Source organism: Parasteatoda tepidariorum, chromosome 12, assembly GCF_982258835.1.
Source record: "Parasteatoda tepidariorum strain Cologne lab strain chromosome 12, Ptep-v5.0, whole genome shotgun sequence".
NCBI lineage: Eukaryota > Metazoa > Arthropoda > Arachnida > Araneae > Theridiidae > Parasteatoda > Parasteatoda tepidariorum.
Genome location: NC_141766.1, coordinates 65,471,001 through 65,493,836, shown reverse-complemented (window position 1 = coordinate 65,493,836; position 22,836 = coordinate 65,471,001). Strand labels below are relative to the sequence as shown.

The window sequence follows — 22,836 nt, the reverse complement described above, 5'->3', positions numbered from 1 at the left end:
GTGTAGTTTCGGAAATACTTGTTCCGAGCGTTCGAGCCATTACTATCTGCCCTCTATCAAAGTCGCTTAGATCCGTAGCCTTTTCCATCACACACAGAAATAAGTGAAAGAATGATTCTTCAAATTCTCCAGCAACAGTTAAATACCACTTTCACCTGATCAGGGAATCAGCATCCTTATAAATGAAACAAGATTACGGGGTATCAAGCAAATTTTACAGCATTCGTGAATCGATCGTTTTTTTTATTATTATTTATTTATTTTATATCAACTGTGGAAGTAGGACGTATTTTCAAACGTATTTCGTATTTTCAAGCTTTTCAAATTGTTGTTCTGATTTAATAGCATTTGAAAATGATAAAACATAAACACTTGGAAATATTCCCTTTTATTAATTAAGGAATAAATAAAAAAAAACATATTAAGTAATTAAGGCATATAAATTTAAACAAATCTGTTTAAGTTGATGACGTCATTTCTTAATTGGATTTTGGAATGAGGCATTCAATAACAGAAAGTAATTTTATGTAACTGAAACTGCTTTTTCAAGTTTAAAAAATATTTTTATGTCGTGCTGGATTGCAAAGATATTTATAAATATTGGTAGTTAGACCTGCATTATTTCCTTTTATGATATCTTCTTTGAATGAACAAATCTTTCAAATTAGTGTCGTAGTTATCTTTCTTTCCTTAGGTCCAACTTAATTTATGGCATCATTTAATCAACTTTCCTAAAGTTCTTAATGTCCCTTAAACTTGGTGCAGTATAGCCAATCTCGGCTCTTGTGCCATCTAGCCGATTACATTATTACTGAATTATACTAATCCTCTAGATTAAACTTATCCACTACATTGTTCAGCAGCATTTAAACTAGTGGATATGATACATTCGAACCGTATCTATTAATAGTCACATAAAGTTCTCAAAAATTCACAAAAAACTTTGCTGCTAGTTTTTAATGATATCCATTATGTATCTTACGTTGCATATTTTAATTTCGGATTAATGTACCGTGTTATATTTAACAAAAATTCTATATCATGCAACTAAATAATTTTGTATGTAAATGTTAAATTACTTATACTTTCGAATAGAATTAAAACTGAACATAAAGTTTTCATTAATGTATTCAGTCGCATGTTATATTCAACATACATTGTCATAGTGCCATGTAACGTTTACAAATATGTATTTATTAATCAAATAAATAATTTCTGTAACTGGTCAGATCTTAGTTCATATCATTTCATGTTGAGAGGTTCGAGCAGTTCTAAAAGGTAGCTGTAATTTTATTATATCTAAAGGTAGTAATAAAAGTTTATTATTGTAGATATTTTTATAGAAGCAACAGCATAAAATCAGAGTGTGTCCTCGATTGTTATTAGTCTATAAAAAAATCCAGACACGGAAATAAATTTAATTACATTTAGGGAAAACGACCTACATGCGAGGTGAACTACTTTTCATCAAAAGCTAAATAAAAATTTTATTATATATATATATATATATATATATATATATATATATATATATATATATATATATATATATATATATATATATATATATATACAGTGAGCAGATTAGAATTCAGAACACTTTTTACACAATTTGACGTAATAATAGAATGAACATTCACGTATTAGGTAACAAAATTAGTACTTTAAGGGTCAGACTTTAAATATGCTAATTAATTAGCGCAGACAATACTTCAACTTACGAATTTAGACACGAAAACGTACTTTCTTTGAATGAACATAACTTTTTTAAGACAAATTTAGATTTTTGTAGCTCAAAATATGACATACAATCAACAAAATATGGTCCAAATAGTTTGGTCAGTAGAGTGGTCAAAAGTTTGGAGTTAATGTTAAATTCACTTTTTGCGTATTTTGCCATAACTCAGAAAGGGAATAAAAAAGCATTTTTAAGACTATTATAAAACTTGCTTGCCTAAAGATAATTCCGCGCAAAAAACAGTTCGTTATTATTTATTACGTCTACTATTTTATTCCTTTTTAAAAATGAGTTGAAAATGTTTGATTTTAAGACAGTGTTAATGTACGCAGTTTTAAATGTAAAAATTTGAAATTTGAAATAATTGGTCAACTCGTTCTTGATGAAAAAATTTATGTAAACTGATGTATGTTACTTTTGTAAATTTCAGAGTGCTTTATTTAGAAACATTGTACACAAGAGTATTGGTTTTAAAATCAGAAGCAATCAGGTCTCTATCATTAGTCATTTTCCGTCGCATGAAAATTATCCGTGAAAAAATGCAGTGATTTAGCCGATTTCACTACAAAATTTCTGAAATCTAAACTACTGCATATTCACTGCAGAATTTTTGAGGTTAATTAACTGTGCAAAATTATTGCACTTTACAAACTGCAATAATTTTACAGTTCTTCAATCTCAATCATTCTACAAAAATAGCCAAATCAACTTCAAACTGCAATATTTTTTAAAATTTTCTGCAGTTATTAACTGCGTTGATTTTTTGGAGAGCAGTTTTTCTCAATGAATGTCAACTTATTTAAAAAAAAATTATTACTTACCAGGCTTTTAGCAGTATCTAGAGCTTCTTCTTTTGATTTAAAAACTGAGCCTTTCCCATACTTAACATCGTAAACTAATGAATTAAGACCTTCACTCAATTTTTTCGATGAAATGGAAGCTGTAAAAAAGTTGAAATTTTTATAACTTAATAATATTTTTTCAATAATTACTTAAGAATCACGCTTTAAAGTTAACGTGTGTCAGTAAATAATGATGAATTTTTTTGGACTCACCATATGGCTATAAGGGGTCGCAATTTTATAAAAACTCGAGAACAAAAATACCAACGAAAACAAGCGCATCAGCACAAATGATGAAACAGTAAGTAAAGTGTAAAGTTTTGTTTGATTGCCGAAGATAACAAAAAGAAGATAAAAAAGAATCATTAGAATCACCTATAAATTTCCTTTATCAATTAACCAAGTTTAATGCTTTTAATACAGCCCTCTTCACTAGCGTTTCTTCCTTTACATTTCACTACATTCCGTTACAATTCGTTACATTTCACTAGCGTTTTCTTCCGTCACTTTTATATTAAATTACGACCCTTAATGTATTCGCATTTTCAACTTCATTTATAGCAAAGGTACTAAAATTTGCGTATTAAGTTGTTACCTTGTATGTACAGAGTACTTTTTTTTTGTAGAAGATACTTGAAGAAGATATTTTGTAGAAGATAAGTACAAAAATGCCTATGTCCTTAAGGTAAAATATTAATTTCTAAGAAAAAATATTACTTGTGTATGCTTGTATCTTGGACCAATCTCTGCATTGTACCTTAATCCAGTCTAGTGTATATGCAACAGGTCTAATTTTCCGAAATATATTTCCCTAAGGACTAAGCCATTAAACTCCCATTAAGGCAGTCTTAATGTATGGTTTAGAAACCTGACCTTTAAATAAAAACTCAAAAAAGGCACAAAATAACCTTTGGCAAAAACGCTTTAACGCAAAAATTTATAGAATTTTTAAAGAGCTAGTTATCATCTATAGTAATAAAGTTAAAAGAATTAATGAATAAAGCTAATTGGCAGAATGTATGAAGAGAAAAAATCAAGTAAAGAAAATTTTTGTGTCAAAGCTCTTCACTAGTTGAAAAAATGAAAGACCAAAACAACGATGACTCGATTCTGTAGAATCAGATTTTAGAGTGATTAGGATGAAAGAAACTAGCAGTCCAGATCTGAAAATAGTTTGTAATGGAAGACTCTTCAGCAGAAGGCATTGACCCACCCAGGACTGTCGTGCCAAATATGCTGAAGAGGAATCTAATAAAAATCTGTAAACATTTTTATGTTCATAGCAAAGCTATAAATTTGTGAAAAATTGTAATAAAATATATTCCGTAATTACATTTACTATTAACTTGATTTATTTTAGCTCATACGGGCAATACGATAAATAACTTTTAATTGCATGACTATCCAAATTCTATCAGCTCATACATGTATGTGCAACAGTGTTACAAGTTTAAAAAAAGAACTCAAAATGGGTGTTATCCATAGAGCAACATCTAATTCTCTCAGGCAACGATTCCCAATTTTTTCGGCTACGGAATCTGAAACAAGCAACTTTCTTTCGGTGGAACCAGGACTTTATAAATAAAGTTTATTAAGGCAATTCTAAACGTTAGAACCTATACAAGACTATTTTTATATATTTAATTAATGGAATGAAGATTTTTTACCGTTTTATCATAAATAAACTTAAGTTAGTTTTTACGTTTGACAGTTCAATTTGCAGTCCTGTATCTTGTTTAGTTATGATTTTGTTTATTTAGGATATAGATAAGCTGAAAATTAATAAAATAAATATAATATAATAAAATAGCATTGAAAATGGCTATTAAGAAAATATGTCTTTTTAACGAATTTAATTATTTCATTTTGATTTGAAAAGCGCGATAGGAAATACTAATGTATTGGGAGTTCAAATTAGTTCGGTCCGTTTTCAAAAGATGGCTCTGGCTGTTATGAATTTTTCATAGTGACAGCTGGTTTCGATGGTTTCAGAGAGGTTAGACATCTTTCAATAATATTCAGTTTATATCATTTTAAGTTTCATACAAAAGCCATGTTTTTTACTTCGTTGAATATGTCAAATTTTGCGATAACTAAGCACCATTTGCGGGAGGTTTTTATGTTTTTGCGTTAATTTCAAGAAAAGTGCAGCTGAAACGCATCGAATGCTTGTAGAAGTTTATGGTGACAATGCTCCAACTGATAAATCATGTAGGGAATGGTTTCGACATTTCAAGAATGGTGAATGGTTAAAGAAGAATGGTGAATGGTGAAAGAAGAATGGTGAATGGTGAAAGAAGAATGGTGAATGATGAAAGAAGAATGGTGAATAATGTTGTGTACTATGAGCTGTTACAACTGGCGATTCCATTATGGGCAATCGGCATAGGCTACAATTGATTCGTTTGAACCATGCATTACTAGGAAAAATGGCCGGAATACGTGCAAAGACATGGAAAATTTATTCTTCTACATGATAACGGTCGGCATCATGTCGCAAAAAGCGTAAAAAATTATTTGAAAACGCTCAAATGGGATATTTTACCGCACCCGCCGGATTCACCGGACATTGCACCTTCTGATTACTGGTTGTTCCGACGGATGCAGCATGATTTGGCAGGTCAGCTGTTCACTTCTTTGGCAGAAATAGAAAATTGACCCCTAACTTGGATCGCCTCAAACAACGAGACATTTTTTCGAGATGGAATTCGAAAATTGCCCGAGAGGGGAGAAAAAGTTGTAGCCAGAGATGGACAATACTTTGATTAATCTGTTTATTCATTTTGTTCAAAAATTAATGCATTTTTGACTGCGAGAAAAACGGACTGAACTAATTTGTACTCCCAATACTATTTATAAATAGTCATTCATTTCATAATATGTTCAATATATTGAAATTAGAAATATTTTATATTCTTTTAAAAACTGTAATTTTTATTTCATTGGCATTTCACTTGAAATAATTTCCTGAGGGTAACCGAAAAATTAAATGAATTATGAATTATATGTCGGATCTAAATATAATCAGAGAGTTCAAACACTTGTTGTAAAAAGTACTAACTCACGAGACTTCTGAGGAACACAATTTGGGAACTCTAAAGTACAGTGCATGTTGGTTCAAGTAACAACTCCACCTTGTAATGTGGACTGAATTTTCTTAATTTAAAAAACTGTTTTTTAATGTATGGGACAGAATTTGTTCACAAAATATTATAAATAGGACAAAAATATAATGCATTTCTCATAAAGTTAATTATTATTTTCAACATTAAAAAAACTTAAGATTGATTTACAGTTCTTGACCAAATTGTTAGACGCACTATAAGATTTTATGTAAAATCTTAATTATCAGGTGATACTATACAGCTTTATTATTTTTATGTGACTGAAACTTGTTTCCGCTAGTGTATCAATTGCTTAAATTAGGCGATATGTAGCATAAATTTGACGATGAGATAAATTGGACGATATAATATATAAATATAGAATATTCATTATATCAAGCATTATATTAGTATACTATAATAATTAGATCAAATTATTAGACTCACTGTAGTTTTTTAGTAATAGCATGATTTGACTTTTATATTTAAACATACATGTGATGGATTTGTATTCGGGAGATTTTTTATATATTTATATACTTCCTACTTCTATTTATTTTTAACGTATCGCATTACATTGTTAAGGCCTGTTTAGACGATCCAATTTCTTGGACAGAGATTGATTGATATTGATGGAAACTTGCTTTGCTTTGAGCTTTGATCGTGTAAACAAACATCCAAGAACTTGGTCCAACTTCTTGGACGATAGTAGAGCATGTTCTACTTTCCATCCAAGTTTTTTCTCCCTTAACCAATCAGCGTCTTAGGTTTTGTGACGTCAACAATCAGGCAGCAAATTATGTCATCTTCTTGTCTGTTTTCATATATTTTAGTCCAAATAAATTGATCTGTTGCGGTTTATTTGTGTTATTATGATTTTATTTGAATTTATTTAGTAATTTTAAACTTATGTAAGTATTATTTTAAAATGTTGAATATGAACAATGCGCATGCGCAAGTTTTTCTTTCAACGAATCAGCGACATTCAAGAACTTGGATAGTGTCAACGAATCATCAAATTTCTTGGACAGAGAAATCCGTCCAATTTCTCGGATTCAAGAAATTGGACCGTGTAAACAGGCCTTTAACCAATTGATACAGGAGCGTAAACAAATACAAACCGGTTTCATCCGTGTAAAAACAATAAAGCTGTATAGTATCACCTGATAATTAAGATTTTACATATAATCTTATAGTGCGTCTAATAATATGGCCAGAGACTGTGCAACACTGTTCCCCATTTCATCTCATTTTAATCATTAGTAACCCGAATGTTTCATTTTGATGATTCTGGACCAATTGAGTATTTACATATAATAAGAGATGCACAATCTACAGTGGCTGTAATTTCTCTACAGTGGTAGAGTACTTTATCTGCTGGTGCACAATCTTCAGTTTGCCCTACAATACAACATCCTACATTTTCTAATGCTGATTGAATTTCTTGTTTTGTCAAGGAAACTCTATAACCAGGAATCGATTCTAATTTATCAAGTGTTCCTCCTGTATGTCCTAAAGACCTTCCAGATACCATAGGTACCTGAAATCAAAAATTCTTTATGAAAAATCAAACTGCGTTTTAAAATATCAATTTATACAGTCGTTTTAAAACATAAATCATTAGTCGCACTATACGATTCTATGTAAAATCTTAATTATCAGGTGATACTATACAGCTTTATTGTTTTGACGCGACTTAAAACAATTTGTAATTGTTTACGCTCGTGTGTCAATTGATGAAATTAGAAGATATGTAATATAAATTCAACAATTGGATAAGTTAGACGATATATTTTATAAATATAGAATATTTATTGTATCAGGTATTATATTAGTATATTATAATTATTAGATTAAGTTATGAGACGCACTGTAGTGTTTTGATAATCGCATGTTTTGCACGAGTTTATATGCAATACTCTTACTATATTTAAACATGAATGTAATGGGTTTTTATAGAGGAGATTTTTTATATACTTCCCATTTGTATTTATTTTTAACGTGACATTTGTTATTTAACTTGACAATTAATTCATTAAAATATTTTTAAAGATTAGTCCATTTTGAGAAGATTGTAAATATTTTTTGTTTAAAAAAACAACAAAATTCTTCGAAAATAAATTAATAAGCAAAAAATAAGCGTCAGTAATGATAATAATAATAACAAGACATACCTGTTTAATATAATAACAAAATATAATAATTGTTATAATATCAATACTCAAACAGCGCAAAATTCACCATTTACGTTTAAGAAATATTTGAAATATTCTCAAACTGTATAATAATTCCTCTTTTCAAAAATGTTATTTTAGAAATATAGTATTTTTTTAGATAATATCTCGGATATTTTCCTTGAAGTATCCTAATTCAGTTTCAAATGTAAGTTTTTGGATAATTAAGTATAATTATTTTCATTTTTAACCTCATTACAAATATGTAAACGGTAAAGAAATGTTCTTTCCCGCACAAACAACCTATCGTAAATAATACCGGAAATTTTTATAATACTTGCTATCAATCAAAAGGATTTGCAAACACTGATTTATAGGCTAGAAAAACGTCCTCATGCGCATGTCATTGAAAAAAAAATAATAAAGTAATTTTCTTATTTCTCGAAAATTTTTATAGCATTGCGTTAGTTTAAATACGCAAAATAATTTTATTATTTTCAAATTTTTATTCAAAAGATCAAACGAATCTAATTAAAATTGAATTAAATTAGTCAAATAAAAAAGAAAAGAAGTCGATTTGCATTTTATATTGAAAATGCTTGAACAGCCAGATAGTTAAAGCTTTCATTTTAATGTACTAGCAATATGTTGTTTTGTCGAAAAAAGTTTAAGTAATTAACCTTTTTATTCACGAAAGCTCAAATATATGCAGGTATTTTTAAATCTGCTTTAATATGTTCTAATACGCAATAAATCAGTTTTTTTTCTTTTTTCCATCATTTTTTTCCAATTTTTTCTATTTTTAATAACTTAATACGCATTTTTTAAATAAATAAAATTTATAGTTTTATTTTAGTGTATGAAACGCCAGGCAAATATATGAGTTATTCTATTTTTGTATATAATGATTATCTAGTGTAAACTTATAAACATAATGAATTCCTTAAAAAAAATATTATTATTTAATCCTTTAAACGTTAGTCCTCGAAAATATCCTGGTTGCTTTCCTACACAGGAAACTGGTTTTCTGTGTATGTTTTTCTTAATTAGCACACCAGTTTAAAGGTTAATTAACAGTTTTGCTATTAACCAAATTTTCTAACAAATAAGTTCAGTTATTACAGTTGAGTAAATACTGGGGGCTTACGTGATCTTAATATATATTTTTAAAATCTTTATAAAAAGGAATTGAATGAAATATAAACACAGTGCGTCACAAAATAACACTAAGCCGGGAAAGAACATATAAGTTATCAATAGTGAGCATGCTAGGTGAAAAAGCAGAAAAACTTGTTTGATTGGCAGTTGAAATTGAAGGTGTTTAATAATCACGTTTCCACTCCTCTCCGTTTTTTCAGGTAATCAAACAGGTTTCAATGCTTTTAATCTCATCTCTATCAATAGTGATCGAAATAGTTTCGAAAGCGTTTTTACCTTGCCAAAATATTAATTTTCAACCCCTAATACGTACATTTGTGAAAAAGGTTTCTTAAAAATGTATTAAGGATGCACCTAACACCTAAAATAATAATTAAAAATTACTAATTATTTATACCTTCAAGCCAAGTGCTGCCAATACTGGTGCTAAAATGAGGCTAATTTTATCTCCTACTCCTCCAGTGCTGTGTTTATCTACTACAAAATCTTTGTATGATTCGGGCCAAACAAAAGCATTAGAAGAACTCGTCATTGCCATGGTTAGCTCGGCTGTTTCAAAATCATTTAATCCTTTTAAGTAGATTGCCATCAACATTGCTCCTAAAAAATATTGAACTATATTATCACACTGTATATAATATACAGTCCCTGGCCAAATTACTCAAGATTCTATGTAAAATTTTAATTACACTGTACAGCTTTACTGTTCCTACGCTGCTAAAACCGGTTTACACTTCTTTACGTTCGTTTATCAATTGTTAAGCATTGTAATGTAATACTTTAAGAATAAATACAAATAGAAAGCACATAAAAAGTCTCCTGAATAAAAACCCATTACATGTATGTTTAAATATGAAAATATTGCATATAAACTCGTGCAAAACATGTAATTATTTAAAAACTACAGTGTGACTAATAATTTGATCTAATTATTATAATATACTAATATAATTCCTGGCATAATAAAGGTTCTATATTTATGTAATATATCGTCTAATTTATCCAATCGTTGAATTTATATTATATATCGTCTAATTTTACCAATTAGTACACGAACGTAAACAAATGCAAACCGGTTTTAATCACATAAAAACAATAGAGCTGTATAGTATCACCTGATAATTAAGATCTTACATAGAATCTTAGAGTGAGTCTAATAATTGGGCTAGTTACTGTAGTTTGCTAAAAAAGAATAAAAGAGATTTTTTTTCTAAATGGAATTTTTTTTTCTTTTTGGTATTTTGATTTTTTTTTTTTTTAAATCTTTCGGATGATCCTCGTCAGATTTCGACATGAAAATTCATGTCTAACAAAATACTTAATGGGTAGGTAAATAATATAATAAATAGCATTTTAAACAACATACAATATTTACTAAAAGAAATTGGTAAGTATTTGATTTCCCAGATGTTGTGATAGTAGTTACATTTTACGAGAGTAATATTCCTAACACCCAATAAACAAAATACATTATATATATATATATATATATATATATATATATATATATACATATATATATATACATATATATATATATATATATATATATATATATATATATATATATATATATATATATATATATATATATATATATATATATATATATATATATATATATATATATATATATATATATATATATATATATATATATATATATATATATATATATATATATATATATATATATATATATATATATATACACATACACAGGGTGATTCTAAAAAGATGGAAAAAATTTTAGGATGTGATAGTACACACCCAGAAGACAAACAATTTTTATCAAAGAATGCATGGTCGAAAACAAAACCCAAAACCGCTAGAGGGCGTCAAAGTTTATGTTCTTTAATGAGGCAAAAACACACAAAGAACGATGAAGTTAAGTTATAAAAGCAAATTTAATGGCATGTGATTACCATAAGTGTTCAAAACAGTGATCGGCAGCGGCTATGCAGGTACAACGGCGAAGAAAAGATACGCGAACTTTCCCTGCAGCGGCCGAAAGCTTGGCGACAAATAACATAGCGCAGTAACTCGCAATAGGAATAGAGCTTTCTCGTTTGCATGAAAAAACTTTCCAAATGAGCCAGCACCTTTGCGTTTTGTTTTCGACCATGCATTCTTTGATAAAAATTGTTTGTCTGGATGTGTACTATCACTTCCTAAAAATTTTCCCATCTTTTTAAAATCACCCAGTATACTTATTGTAGGTGATAGAACTCTTGTAGGCAAATGGAAATTAGCTTCATATTCTGGGTAAAAATCATAATTTCAAACAATCTATAACTATAAAACTGCTACGAAATAGAATAAAATTTTCAGACATCATTTTCTAAACTTAAATTCCATTTGCATACAAAATTTTTGCTTGATTGTCGAATATTACTTCGAATAATTTCCATGTGAGTCATAAAATGAGATTTTTATGGCCTTCGTGATATGATTCTATTATTCTAGGATTCTTATGATGTTTATTTGTTTGATGATTTTCGTGATGCTAAAATGCAGGCATTGGCCTTGTAGAAATTTGCCATTCGATAGCTCAATACATACTGGATTACCTAATAAATGAACATTGAATATCACTGTTAAATAAAAAAAAAGTGTAAATAATGCCTAATGAATTTCTTTCTCAACTTTAAGACACATCAGAATTTAAAGCAACATTTATACATTTAAATCTGATGTTTATATATATATATATATATATATATATATATATATATATATATATATATATATATATATATATATATATATATATATATATATATATATATATATATATATATATATATATATATATATATATATATATATATATATATATATATATATATATATATATATATATATATATATATATATATATACATTTAAATCTGATGCTTATATATATACATAATATAATTACAAAATTTACGGAATGTGCTTTATTTCCAAAATAATCCGTTATATTATGAATAAAAGTGTAAACGTTTTCATTTAACACTTTTCTGTAACCATAATCATCTTATTGAGCGAATTATAATAACAAAAGTGCTGAAAATCGAGCTTAATTTTAATGTACATAAATCTTAATACCTTCATGTTTGACAACCTTTTAAAACAATGTTTTTATTTTTTAAAAAGAAGAAAATGGGAGCTCAAATGTTTCATTTTTTAGAATTAAGTTTGCTGAAGTTCTATAGATTTTCTCCTTTATCGATATCATAAACATATTATAAAACTAAATTCCAAGCACGGTACATTTTTGAAACCAAAATGGAAGGGTAACAATAAAAAATATCAATACAATATATATAGATGCGTACAGTGTGACAAAAAAACCGGGCAACCCTGAATAACTTTTGATCTAATGATCGGATTTTCGCGTTCTAGGACTCAATCTTAATGGCTCGAGGGTGTGATCTCAAATATGCTGATAAATAAGTGCAGACGATATTTTAAGTTACGAAATCAGGCACAAAAACGTACTGTCTCTGAATAAACATACCATTTTTCGACGGATTCAGATTTCTAACCCCCAGAGTATAAGAGCCAGCCGCAATCGTGCAAATATGAACCCAATTGTTTAGTCCGGAGAGCAATCCAAGGTTTGAACCCCTTAATATCGTTTTTACTTTCTGTGTGTTTCGCTATAGCTCGAGAAAATTTAAAGCGAAATGAAACTTTTTTACGTACAATTATAAAATTCGTTCGTCCAAAGATAATTCCATGCAAAAATAAATGAAATGGGAAAAAATGAGTAAATTTGTTAAAATAGTTCCTGAGAAATTAAATTACAAAAAATACAGATACTTAAAATTCCATTTATCAGGAAATATTCAGTCGATTTAGCTCAAATTCCGTATTTTGCCATCTAAAAATACTTTCTTTAAAATGAGGCAAAAATTGCAAGCTTTGCAATCCAAAAATTTTTTTACCATTCTTAAATAAGAAAAATAATAAATATTTACTAAATAATAAATATTAAGTAATAAATAATTAAATATAAATAAAAAATATAATAAATAATTAAATATAAATAAAAAATATAATAAATAATTAAATATAAATGAAAAATATAATAAATAATTAAATATAAAAAATAAATATTTATTAAAAGTTATTTTTTGCATGGAATTAACTTTGGATAAGCAAATTTCATAATTGCGTGTGTAAAATTTTCAATTCGCTTAAATAGTTCTCGAAATATAGCAAAATACCCAAAAATTAAAATTACATTAAGGGTTCCAAACTTTGGAGCGCTCTCCTGTCCAAACTGTTGGAACCATATCTCCCAGATGGAAGCTACCTCTTATATTTTGGCGGTCAAAAATCCAAATCCGTCGAAAAACAAGAATGTTTATTCAGAGAAAATACGTTTTTGAGTCTGATTTCGTTAATTAAAATATCGTCTACACTTATTAATTAGCATATTTGAAATCATCCCCATGAGCCATTAAGAAATAGTCCTAGAATGTCAAGATCCTATCATTAGATCAAAAGTTATTCAGGGTGATCCGTTTTTTTTTTTTTTTCGCACTGTACAAACATTTTATTATTTAGGAGTTTTTCATACAAAGAATAATGAGTATTCATACGTAGTAGTATTCATACGTAGTAGTAATCATACATATGAGTTTTCATACGTAATGAGTATTCATACGTAATGAGTAATCATAATGAGTATTCGTATATACTTTTCATACGTAGAATAATGAACTCATTAATGGAATAATGAGTTCTCTTAATTTTTTGATACAGGTGGTCGTTTTTAAAAAAAAAAAATTCATTTGCTAAAAAATACAAAAAGGATAAAAACGTCAAAAACAGTCAAATTTTTTTTTTTCATTTTAATGCATTCAGAATCCCTCAAAACCCCCAGAAAACATTTTATTACTTTTCTAAGAAGGCTATTTATTTAGTTATTTTCAATCAAAAAACGCTTACTTTCGTTTTCGCCTGAAACGGGGAGTCACGTGATTATTCACGAACTGACGTCACACGTGTCCATATGCCGTTCACTTACAATAGCCGTGCTGTGAAAACCAATACGTTCTTGCTTTCGTTTAAATTTTCTAATTAAATCCAACCATTTTAGATGGTCTAAAGCCATCTGTATAAAAAATTGCGCCTTAATATCGCTTAATAAAAATGTGGATTTGATATAACGTATTTTTATAATGTTAAATTTCAGTGGTACCCACTGAAACATTGTTAATACTTGACGAAATTTTGTAGCTCGGAATATTTAAGATTTTTTAGTTCAATAAAAAAAGTGCATGGTATTGCTTATAAATGATGCGTTATAAATACAAAATAACTTCGTTCTTTCATTTTTAAACTATAATCTTAATTTTAATGTATACTTCAAGTTCATTTGGAAGATTTATTTTCATCTTAAGTGAAAGAAATGTTGGATCAATTTCTTATGTAGAATAAATAGTTTTAGATTTTAAAATGTAGGACAGCTTAAGTTATTGATAATTTTTATCTATTTATTCTAGCGTGAATTCAAAGCATGTAATTGTATTCATAGCAGTAGCCTCTTAAAAAACTTGTGATCCCAGCAAAACTTTAAATTCATATATATTGTATATATATATATATATATATATATATATATATATATATATATATATATATATATATATATATATATATATATATATATATATATATATATATATATATATATATATATATATATATATATATATATATATATATATATATATATATATATATATATATATATATATATATATATATATATATATATATATATATATATATATATATATATATATATATATACATATATATATATATATATATATACATATATATATATATAACGTCGTTGCCGAGTGGAAGGATTAAAACAGGTCATAGGTCGGGAAGGAGGGTACAAAATTTATTTATTAATTATTAGACAAGAGCAGTCATGAGAGTGAGTAAAAGTGCACACGAAAAGTTGCGCTCCTTGGTTATATGTTAGGGAAAATCTTGCAAAGTAAAATCCGTAAAATGTCTTAATTTAGGGAAAGAGGGAAATCTTAGTAGTTGCTATTGGTTTATGAAAGAGATCGCGCGTTTCCCACACAAGAGCAAAGGGAAAAATGTCCTGCTCTTAATTAAATGCATACTTGAGCCAAAAATAGATTTAAGAACAGGATGTGGCTTTTAAAAGTGTGAGAAAGTATTTCGTTTAGAATAATTAATTAGGATGAAGTTTTATAGCAAAGAAACTAACATAAAAAGATTAATTGAAGCTTTTTATGTTACATCCCCCTTCGCCAAAATTGTTTAGTTAGAATCCCAAAATTTTGAAATTATCCATTTACAAAATCTTCCCTATGGTAGAAGTACAAATAAAATAACCAAATTTGTAATGGTAACAATATATAAAAGTAATATAAATTATAAAACATTTACATATGTTCTCATTGTAAAAATTTTAACAATTAAAAACCTGTAGTAGCTTTATCAGCAAATTTAAAATTTTCATTTTCAACAGTTTTTTCTTTTCTGAATTAACAGCTTTTTCTATTTCAAAAGTATTTTGTTTAAAGATCACAACATTAGACAAGAGCAGTCATGAGAGTGAGTAAAAGTGCACACGAAAAGTTGCGCTCCTTGGTTATATGTTAGGGAAAATCTTGCAAAGTAAAATCCGTAAAATGTCTTAAATTAGGGAAAGAGGGAAATCTTAGTAGTTGCTATTGGTTTATGAAAAAGATCGCGCGTTTCCCACACAAGAGCAAAGGGAAAAATGTCCTGCTCTTAATTAAATGCATACTTGAGCCAAAAATAGATTTAAGAACAGGATGTGGCTTTTAAAAGTGTGAGAAAGTATTTCGTTTAGAATAATTAATTAGGATGAAGTTTTATAGCAAAGAAACTAACATAAAAAGATTAATTGAAGCTTTTTATGTTACATATATATATATATATTCCTGCAGATTTTACTAACTTTACTTTAATTGCCTTAATCTATGTTATAAGAGTATTTGAAATCAAGCATATGCATTTATTTAGTTCTTTATTGCAGAAATAAGAATAAAATTTTATAAATGCATATAAAAATAATTTTTCGCTATAGCAAAGTTCCTATTTACTCAAAGAATAAAAATATTGAGAAAAAATATCAACATTACTGTTTATTTTTTAATTATTTAATAAATAATAAAGAATGTGCATTAGAATTTCTTTCCATTTTGTATAAGTTAATTTTTTATTTTTGTTCTCTAGCTTTAGTGAAACAAAAACTTCCAGCTTAATGATATTTGCTGAAATTTTGTGGATAAATAAGTTAATTAGATATGGATAAATGAGAAATTAAGTGAAATTTTAAGTATAACTAGATAATGGTGATGATGATGGTCAGATATATTTCAATGGATTAGATTCTTGAAAGTGTTGATACGTTTTCGGCTATACCGTATGCATAACCTGAGATTTTTTTAAATTATTTTTTATTAAATTATTTTTAATTAAAAATGTATAATGTATTAATTTTACTATTTTAGAATTCTTCATTGCAAGCACTGACAAATAGCTTTTCAAAAATAAGGAGAGAAATTAACAATAACCATACTTTATTAATACTATATTGCAGAAAAAGGAATTAAAATTTACAAATTTAAAAATAAAAGTAATTTCGAACTGTAACGGAATTCCTATTTAAGCTAGGAATAATAAATATAAGCGTTAATGTGCATTTAAATATTTAATACATAATGAAACAGACAAAAAAAGATGACATAAACTGCATTAGTAAGTATTTACTTAAAAAGAAAATCCTTCAACTCTAGTAATAAATAAATAAATTAAAGAAGCAACATTAAATTACATTATTTGAATTTTTGATCATTAGCACATAGATTGTAACGATGATGGACTGATATTTTTCAATGGACTAGATTTATGAAAATACTGATTTGTTTCAATGCAATAACGAATTATAAAATCATCCATCCTATATCAAAATGTATGAAATTTCTATCCAATCTGCGACTTATTTTAATTAAGTAATTAGGTTGTAATGAAGCATTAATTTAATTTAAAAGTAAGTGGAATGAAATAGTAATTTCTATGAACTTTAACACTACTGATTTCAACCGAAAAGAAATGTTGATTCGCTGTAAAGAGCTACATAATCATTTCTTCAGATATTTTAATGATAAATAACAACGTTTGAAGTTTTAAAATATTTCTTTCATTTTGCACACACTCTCAGAACCGTAAATTTAATTCACAAAATTTCTACTGATAATTTACAAAGGATGTTCATACGGTATACGTGATATCAAAACTAAAAGAGCATTGAAATAGCCTTAGCGGATGGAGACGGCACGTTTCCCTTCGGCACATTTAACGTCATAACCAATCAGGGGTCGTTTTTGATTGCATCACTTACGGAGGCCTTTTGGGGCAATTTAAATGTTTAATAACTAAATAAATTAACATTTGCCGAAAAAAACAATCAGATTTTTGGTTTCAGGGGAGAATTTCCAATAAGTTAGGTATGAAAATAAAAAAAATTTATGATATGCTGTAATTGTCCATTATTATGATTGATAAGTGTTTAGAGGTATTTGATGCTCTGTATTTGATAGCAAACGAGTTTTTGGAAAAGTTTTCTGCAAATTGATTCATTAATTTTTTCTAATCATTAATTCTCGAGCATTTTTTTTTTTATTTTTCTTTAATATATACAGTCCCTGGTCAAATTATTAGACGCACTGTAAGATTCTAAGTAAAATCTTAATTACCAGGTGATACTATACAGCTTCATTGTTAATACGAGACTGAAATCGGTTTGACCTTGTTTACGTTCGTGTATCAATTAGATAAATTAGATCGATTTATATTATAAATTAGTCTATTGGATAAATTAGTCGATATATTATATAAATATAGAATATTTATTATATCATGTATTATATTAATGTATTATAATAATTAGACCAAATTATTAGGCGCACTGTAGTTTTTTAATAATTACATGTTTTGCACGAGCTTATGTGCAATACTTTTATATTTAAACACACATGCAATGGGTTTTTATTCAAGAGATTTTTTATATACTTCCTATTTCTATTTATTTTTAACTTATTGCATTGCAATGTTAACCAATTGATACACGAACACAAAAATGTGCAAACCGGTTTCAGTCACGTAAAAACAAAGCTGTATAGTATCACCTGATAATTAGGATTTCACATAGAATCTTATAGTGCGTCGAATAATTTGGGAGTTTTTAATATTATTTTTTCAGAAATCTAACTTTAAAGATCTGTGCTGCAATTTTTTTCAATTCAAACAAGCATCATAAAAAGTTAATAAAAAAAACTATTTTATAAAATAAGTTCTAACTTTTGAAAATGGCACATTTAATTTAATGAAATTTGATTTTTTTTTCAATTATTTTCTCTTAATACACTGATCATTAATTTTACTAATATTTTACAAATTATATAATGATTTTCAACTCAAAACATTTCAAAATTAAAAAAAAAAGGAAACAATTGACAATTCATTTTATGTTGAATTGTCAACAAAAAATATTTACCTTTCTGTCAACAATAGGCTGCATCCTCTTCTTTTGTGTTGGATTTTACAAAACTCTTTTTAAATTATAAAATATCCCTCGTCGATGTAACAAATATATAATATAAAATGTTTACGTACAGTAAAAGGTCAATAAAACGAGTTCGGCATATTACGAGACGAGAAATTCGCTACTACGACAAATTTCCAAGTCACCGTCAAAATACTAATATAGTCAAACCCTGCTATAGTAAACACGGTTTATAGTGAACTCCCGGATACAATGAACTAAATGTTCACTCCCGTGCCTTGCTATACACTCGCATAGTGTTATTTATTGTGGATATAGTGAACCAAAAAAAGAGGGGAAGTTGGATACGATGAACTTTTTTCTGTCTCTGACTGATTTATTTTCTTCATTTTTTATATCATAATTTTGAAATTTCTACTTCAAAAAAAAATACATGTACAGATTTTTAAACCATATATAGCATGGAATACAGCAATAAACATTTTTTCTTGCTTGCTTCATTATTGAATAGCATTATTGAATTGGTTCAGCATTCAAAAAAGCCGCAATCTTCCAGTATCTGGACAAATGCTTCAAGTCAAAGCAGATGAATTTGCTGAGCGATTTGGTCAGACTACTGTTATGCGCCCGAATGCTTGGGTAGACAGGTTTAAAAAGCGGAATAATATAAATTCAGGAAAAATTATCGGAGAATCTGGAAGAGTGTTTCCATATCTGATGATGAGGATTGCTCATCAGCTAAAGATTATTAATCTTTTTTGTACGCAAGACGAAGAGTAATAAAAAATAAAAGTTAACATATTTTTGTTGATACGTATTATTTTTCAGTCATTTTTGTAATTCGTTTTATTGGTCATTTATTTAAAAAAATATTAAATAAAAAAGGGGCGTTTGAAACCATTAGTTAAAATTGTTTGCGGAACGGATATAGTGAAGTCCCGGTTATATTGACCGAAATTTCAATCCCCTGAAAGTTCACTATAGCGGGGTCTCTATAGCAGGGTTCGTATAAAGGACGCAAAAATAGTACGTTTATAATAGGTATTTCGAAAAAAAAAAAAAATTATGCTGTTTTTAAGTGAGCAATGTTGTACGAAAGAAGTTGTAAATGGAAGGCATTTTTATTTATTTCTGGTATCAATATAAAAAAGCAAAAAACGAACATTGTTTTCATTTTACTTTTCTAACCCTCTATTTTAATAAAGCAAAGTATTGTGTGTGATCACCGGCTAAGTTATCCTCTTCTTAGCTAACACAGTAGAAAATAGTTTCTCAAATATCACGAAACTTTTTTTGTTTTTTATAAAATCGTTTTCTGATGTATGATCCAAGAAAAAATTTCGTCAAAGTGACGATATTCACTTCTTCGAGGAAACGAATTTCGTCAAAATTAAAGAAATATTTCGTCATTCCATTTTTCCTATTTGATTACATTTAGTCACACGTTCTTCTTTTAAAACGATTTTTAAAGCACTCTTAACAAAATAAAATAAGAAACATCCACCATAGAAAAACAGTAAAACATGCACACAATATAAAAATATTTACCTATTTGACTTCGATCAGCAGCACCCTCTTCTTTTGAAATGGATTTTATAACACACTTTACGAAATATGAAACATCCTCTGTTGATAAAACACCGCCATTTCGTTTTGTTTCAATAATCTTTGTCAATTTTAAATTCGCCATAATAAATCTAAACCTTTATTCAATAACGCAAACCTCTTGTAAGAGCTTCTTAACATTCTACATAAGTCTGACTCAAAATGAGTGGATGTTGACACAGTTGCCACTAGTGCAATTAGTAAAGAAACCAGATATTCTGAAGGAGGAAATATTGAGACCTAAAACAATTTAATGGAGGATTTTTGAGGAAACTCAAATATTGGTAAATTATAACATGAAATACATCGCCCTAATAAGTAAATTAATGTTATTATATTTTAATTTCGACTAAAAAAAATTTTTTTACATTAAATTCCGTTTTTTTTTTAAATGGCAAAAGAGTTATCCTTGTTATGTGTAGGAATGAAAAAAATAATAAAAAAAATAACTCTTGATTTCGATTAGATGGGCTTCTTTTTATCAGTCTAGTAATAAAAAGAAGATAAATTTATCTTCAAAGCATTTCAAAACAAAATGTTCAGAAAAAAGAAGTATTACAGAAAGTTTTCCTTATCATACAGTTATTAGTGGCATAATAAAAACATTCGAAAATTCGAACTATTATTTATTGTTAACTGACATACATTATTAAAAACGAATAAAAGTTTTAGTGGTAGATTCTGAATATATTTCTCTATAAAATTTTCTAAAGTACATTTATTGTACAAGGTAATTATAAGATAACTTAACCTCCACACTTAAGCATACTGTTAACGGGCACAGAATAAAATTTTGAGTAAAAGTATTATAAGGTATCTTCTCAAGAACAGTTTTCAAACTAATTCACGGTTATGGTTACTGTGACAAAATTTTAAAGTGACAACATCTACTTTTTTCATCGAAATGCAATTTAAAGAGTAAACAAATTACAATGAAGTGCATAATAGCGGCGACGCTTATACAGTACAATTGTTGCGACGCTAGACAAAGTTGAAGAGATCTCCGCCAATGGGCTCTCTTCTGCCTTCTCATTGCCATCAGAGAGAGCTAAATAAAGCTGAATCAATGACACATCAAAGTACTATAGTGTATCTACCACTACAAAAATACAATTCCAATTTCCTAGTATATAAGACATGTTAACACGATTCTATGTTGGGGTACCTTAACATAGATGAAGGTTGGCATGGTCGATAACAACTATCCCCACATTGGTGACCTTCAGACGTGACGTGAACATGCCTACCTTGACAGAAGCTCCCACTTCGACCTCAACATGTCTACTTCGATGGATGGTCCACATTGAACTGTTGACCTGCTACATGTTACTGCGACATTATCCACCTCCTCACGCTGTTGTTACTCAGTCTCGATCACGCACAACATCGACCTGTGTGCACTCGACTGCTTACGGCAACACAGGAGCAATCACGACCCAGGAGCCCTGTACTTAATACAGCTCTCACGATTAGCAAAACTATGGTGATCTTAATAAAGCTCTCTCGGCTTCTGACAAAACAGCAATGAATCAACTAGTGGTATCCGTTCATCGAATTCTATCACAGATAAAATTCTGGTGGGGGAGTAGTGTATCTACCACTACAAAAATACAATTCCAATTCCCTAGTATATACGACATGTTAACTCTATTCTATGTTGGGGTACCTTAACATGTACCCCAACCCATGAAGGTTGACATTTTCGATAACAACTAGCCCCACAATGCCATTAACTGGAGTTAAATTGGCCGCCGGGGTATTTGGACTTCAAATAACAGTTACTTATAGACCTTTGGGAGCTTTGTAAAAAATATGGCTTGCTTGTTTTATATTGTGGGCAAGATTAAATCAGAAGTGCTTCGATTTAGTAATAGTTTATCAATGAGAAATAATTAATTTCTAAGGTAGCTATTGAACAACAAGCAATTTGAGTACCTTCGCAACTTAGATTCGTGGAGCTATATGGAGTGGAAAACCTCGAAAACTTCACACGGTTTGCCTGTCGGCAAGGGGACTCTAACCTATGATCCGTCTAGCTCTAAGGATATTTTCGCGTCAGTACTGTGGACAGTGTGATCCAGATGCGGAATTCGTATCGACCGGTCGCCGCTGGGATTCAAACCCGGGTCATCTCATTGGAAAGCAAGTGCTTCGATTAACTAATAGACCGATTTCACTGATATTTTGTATTTTGCCATGTAAAATTGCATACTTTAAAATGATATGAAAATTGTATACTGTTCTATTGTATACAAAAAAAATTTTCTTCGATTATTAAATAAAATTATTAAAAATAATAAATAAGCAATAAATTTTATTTTTTGCATGGATAAACGCAATATTTGAATAAACGAATTTTATAACTGTGTGCAAAAATTTTTCAATTCGCTTAAAAAGGGTTAATAAATATAGTGAAGTAAATAAAAAGTTAAATTAACAGTAAAAGGCCAAAAGTTTGAACCGTTCTTTGGACAAAACTGTGGGACCATACTTCCCAGATTGCGGTACCATCTAAAATGTTTCGGTTCATTAAATCAAAAGTTATTCAAGGTGGCTAATTTTTTTTCACTGCATACGAAATTTTTACTGGAAATATAAAACATGCCAAAGAAACCTCAGTTGACAGTGTACTCTT

At 28.4% G+C, this 22,836-nt stretch overlaps 1 protein-coding gene across 1 annotated transcript in view; it reads right to left on the bottom strand.

Moving 5' to 3' along the window:
* Positions 1–20,654, bottom strand: part of LOC107439757 (thymidine phosphorylase) — a 36,360-nt gene extending 15,706 nt beyond the window's left edge. Inside the window, exons 1-4 of the mRNA XM_043055887.3 lie at positions 20,145–20,654; positions 9,414–9,616; positions 6,996–7,224; positions 2,560–2,678 (exon numbers count right to left, since the gene is read on the bottom strand). Coding sequence (XP_042911821.3) covers positions 2,560–2,678; positions 6,996–7,224; positions 9,414–9,616; positions 20,145–20,286 — 693 coding nt within the window. The 5' untranslated portion in view covers positions 20,287–20,654. The remainder of the gene's footprint in view (positions 1–2,559; positions 2,679–6,995; positions 7,225–9,413; positions 9,617–20,144) is intronic.
* Between the last annotated feature and the right edge of the window lie 2,182 nt (positions 20,655–22,836).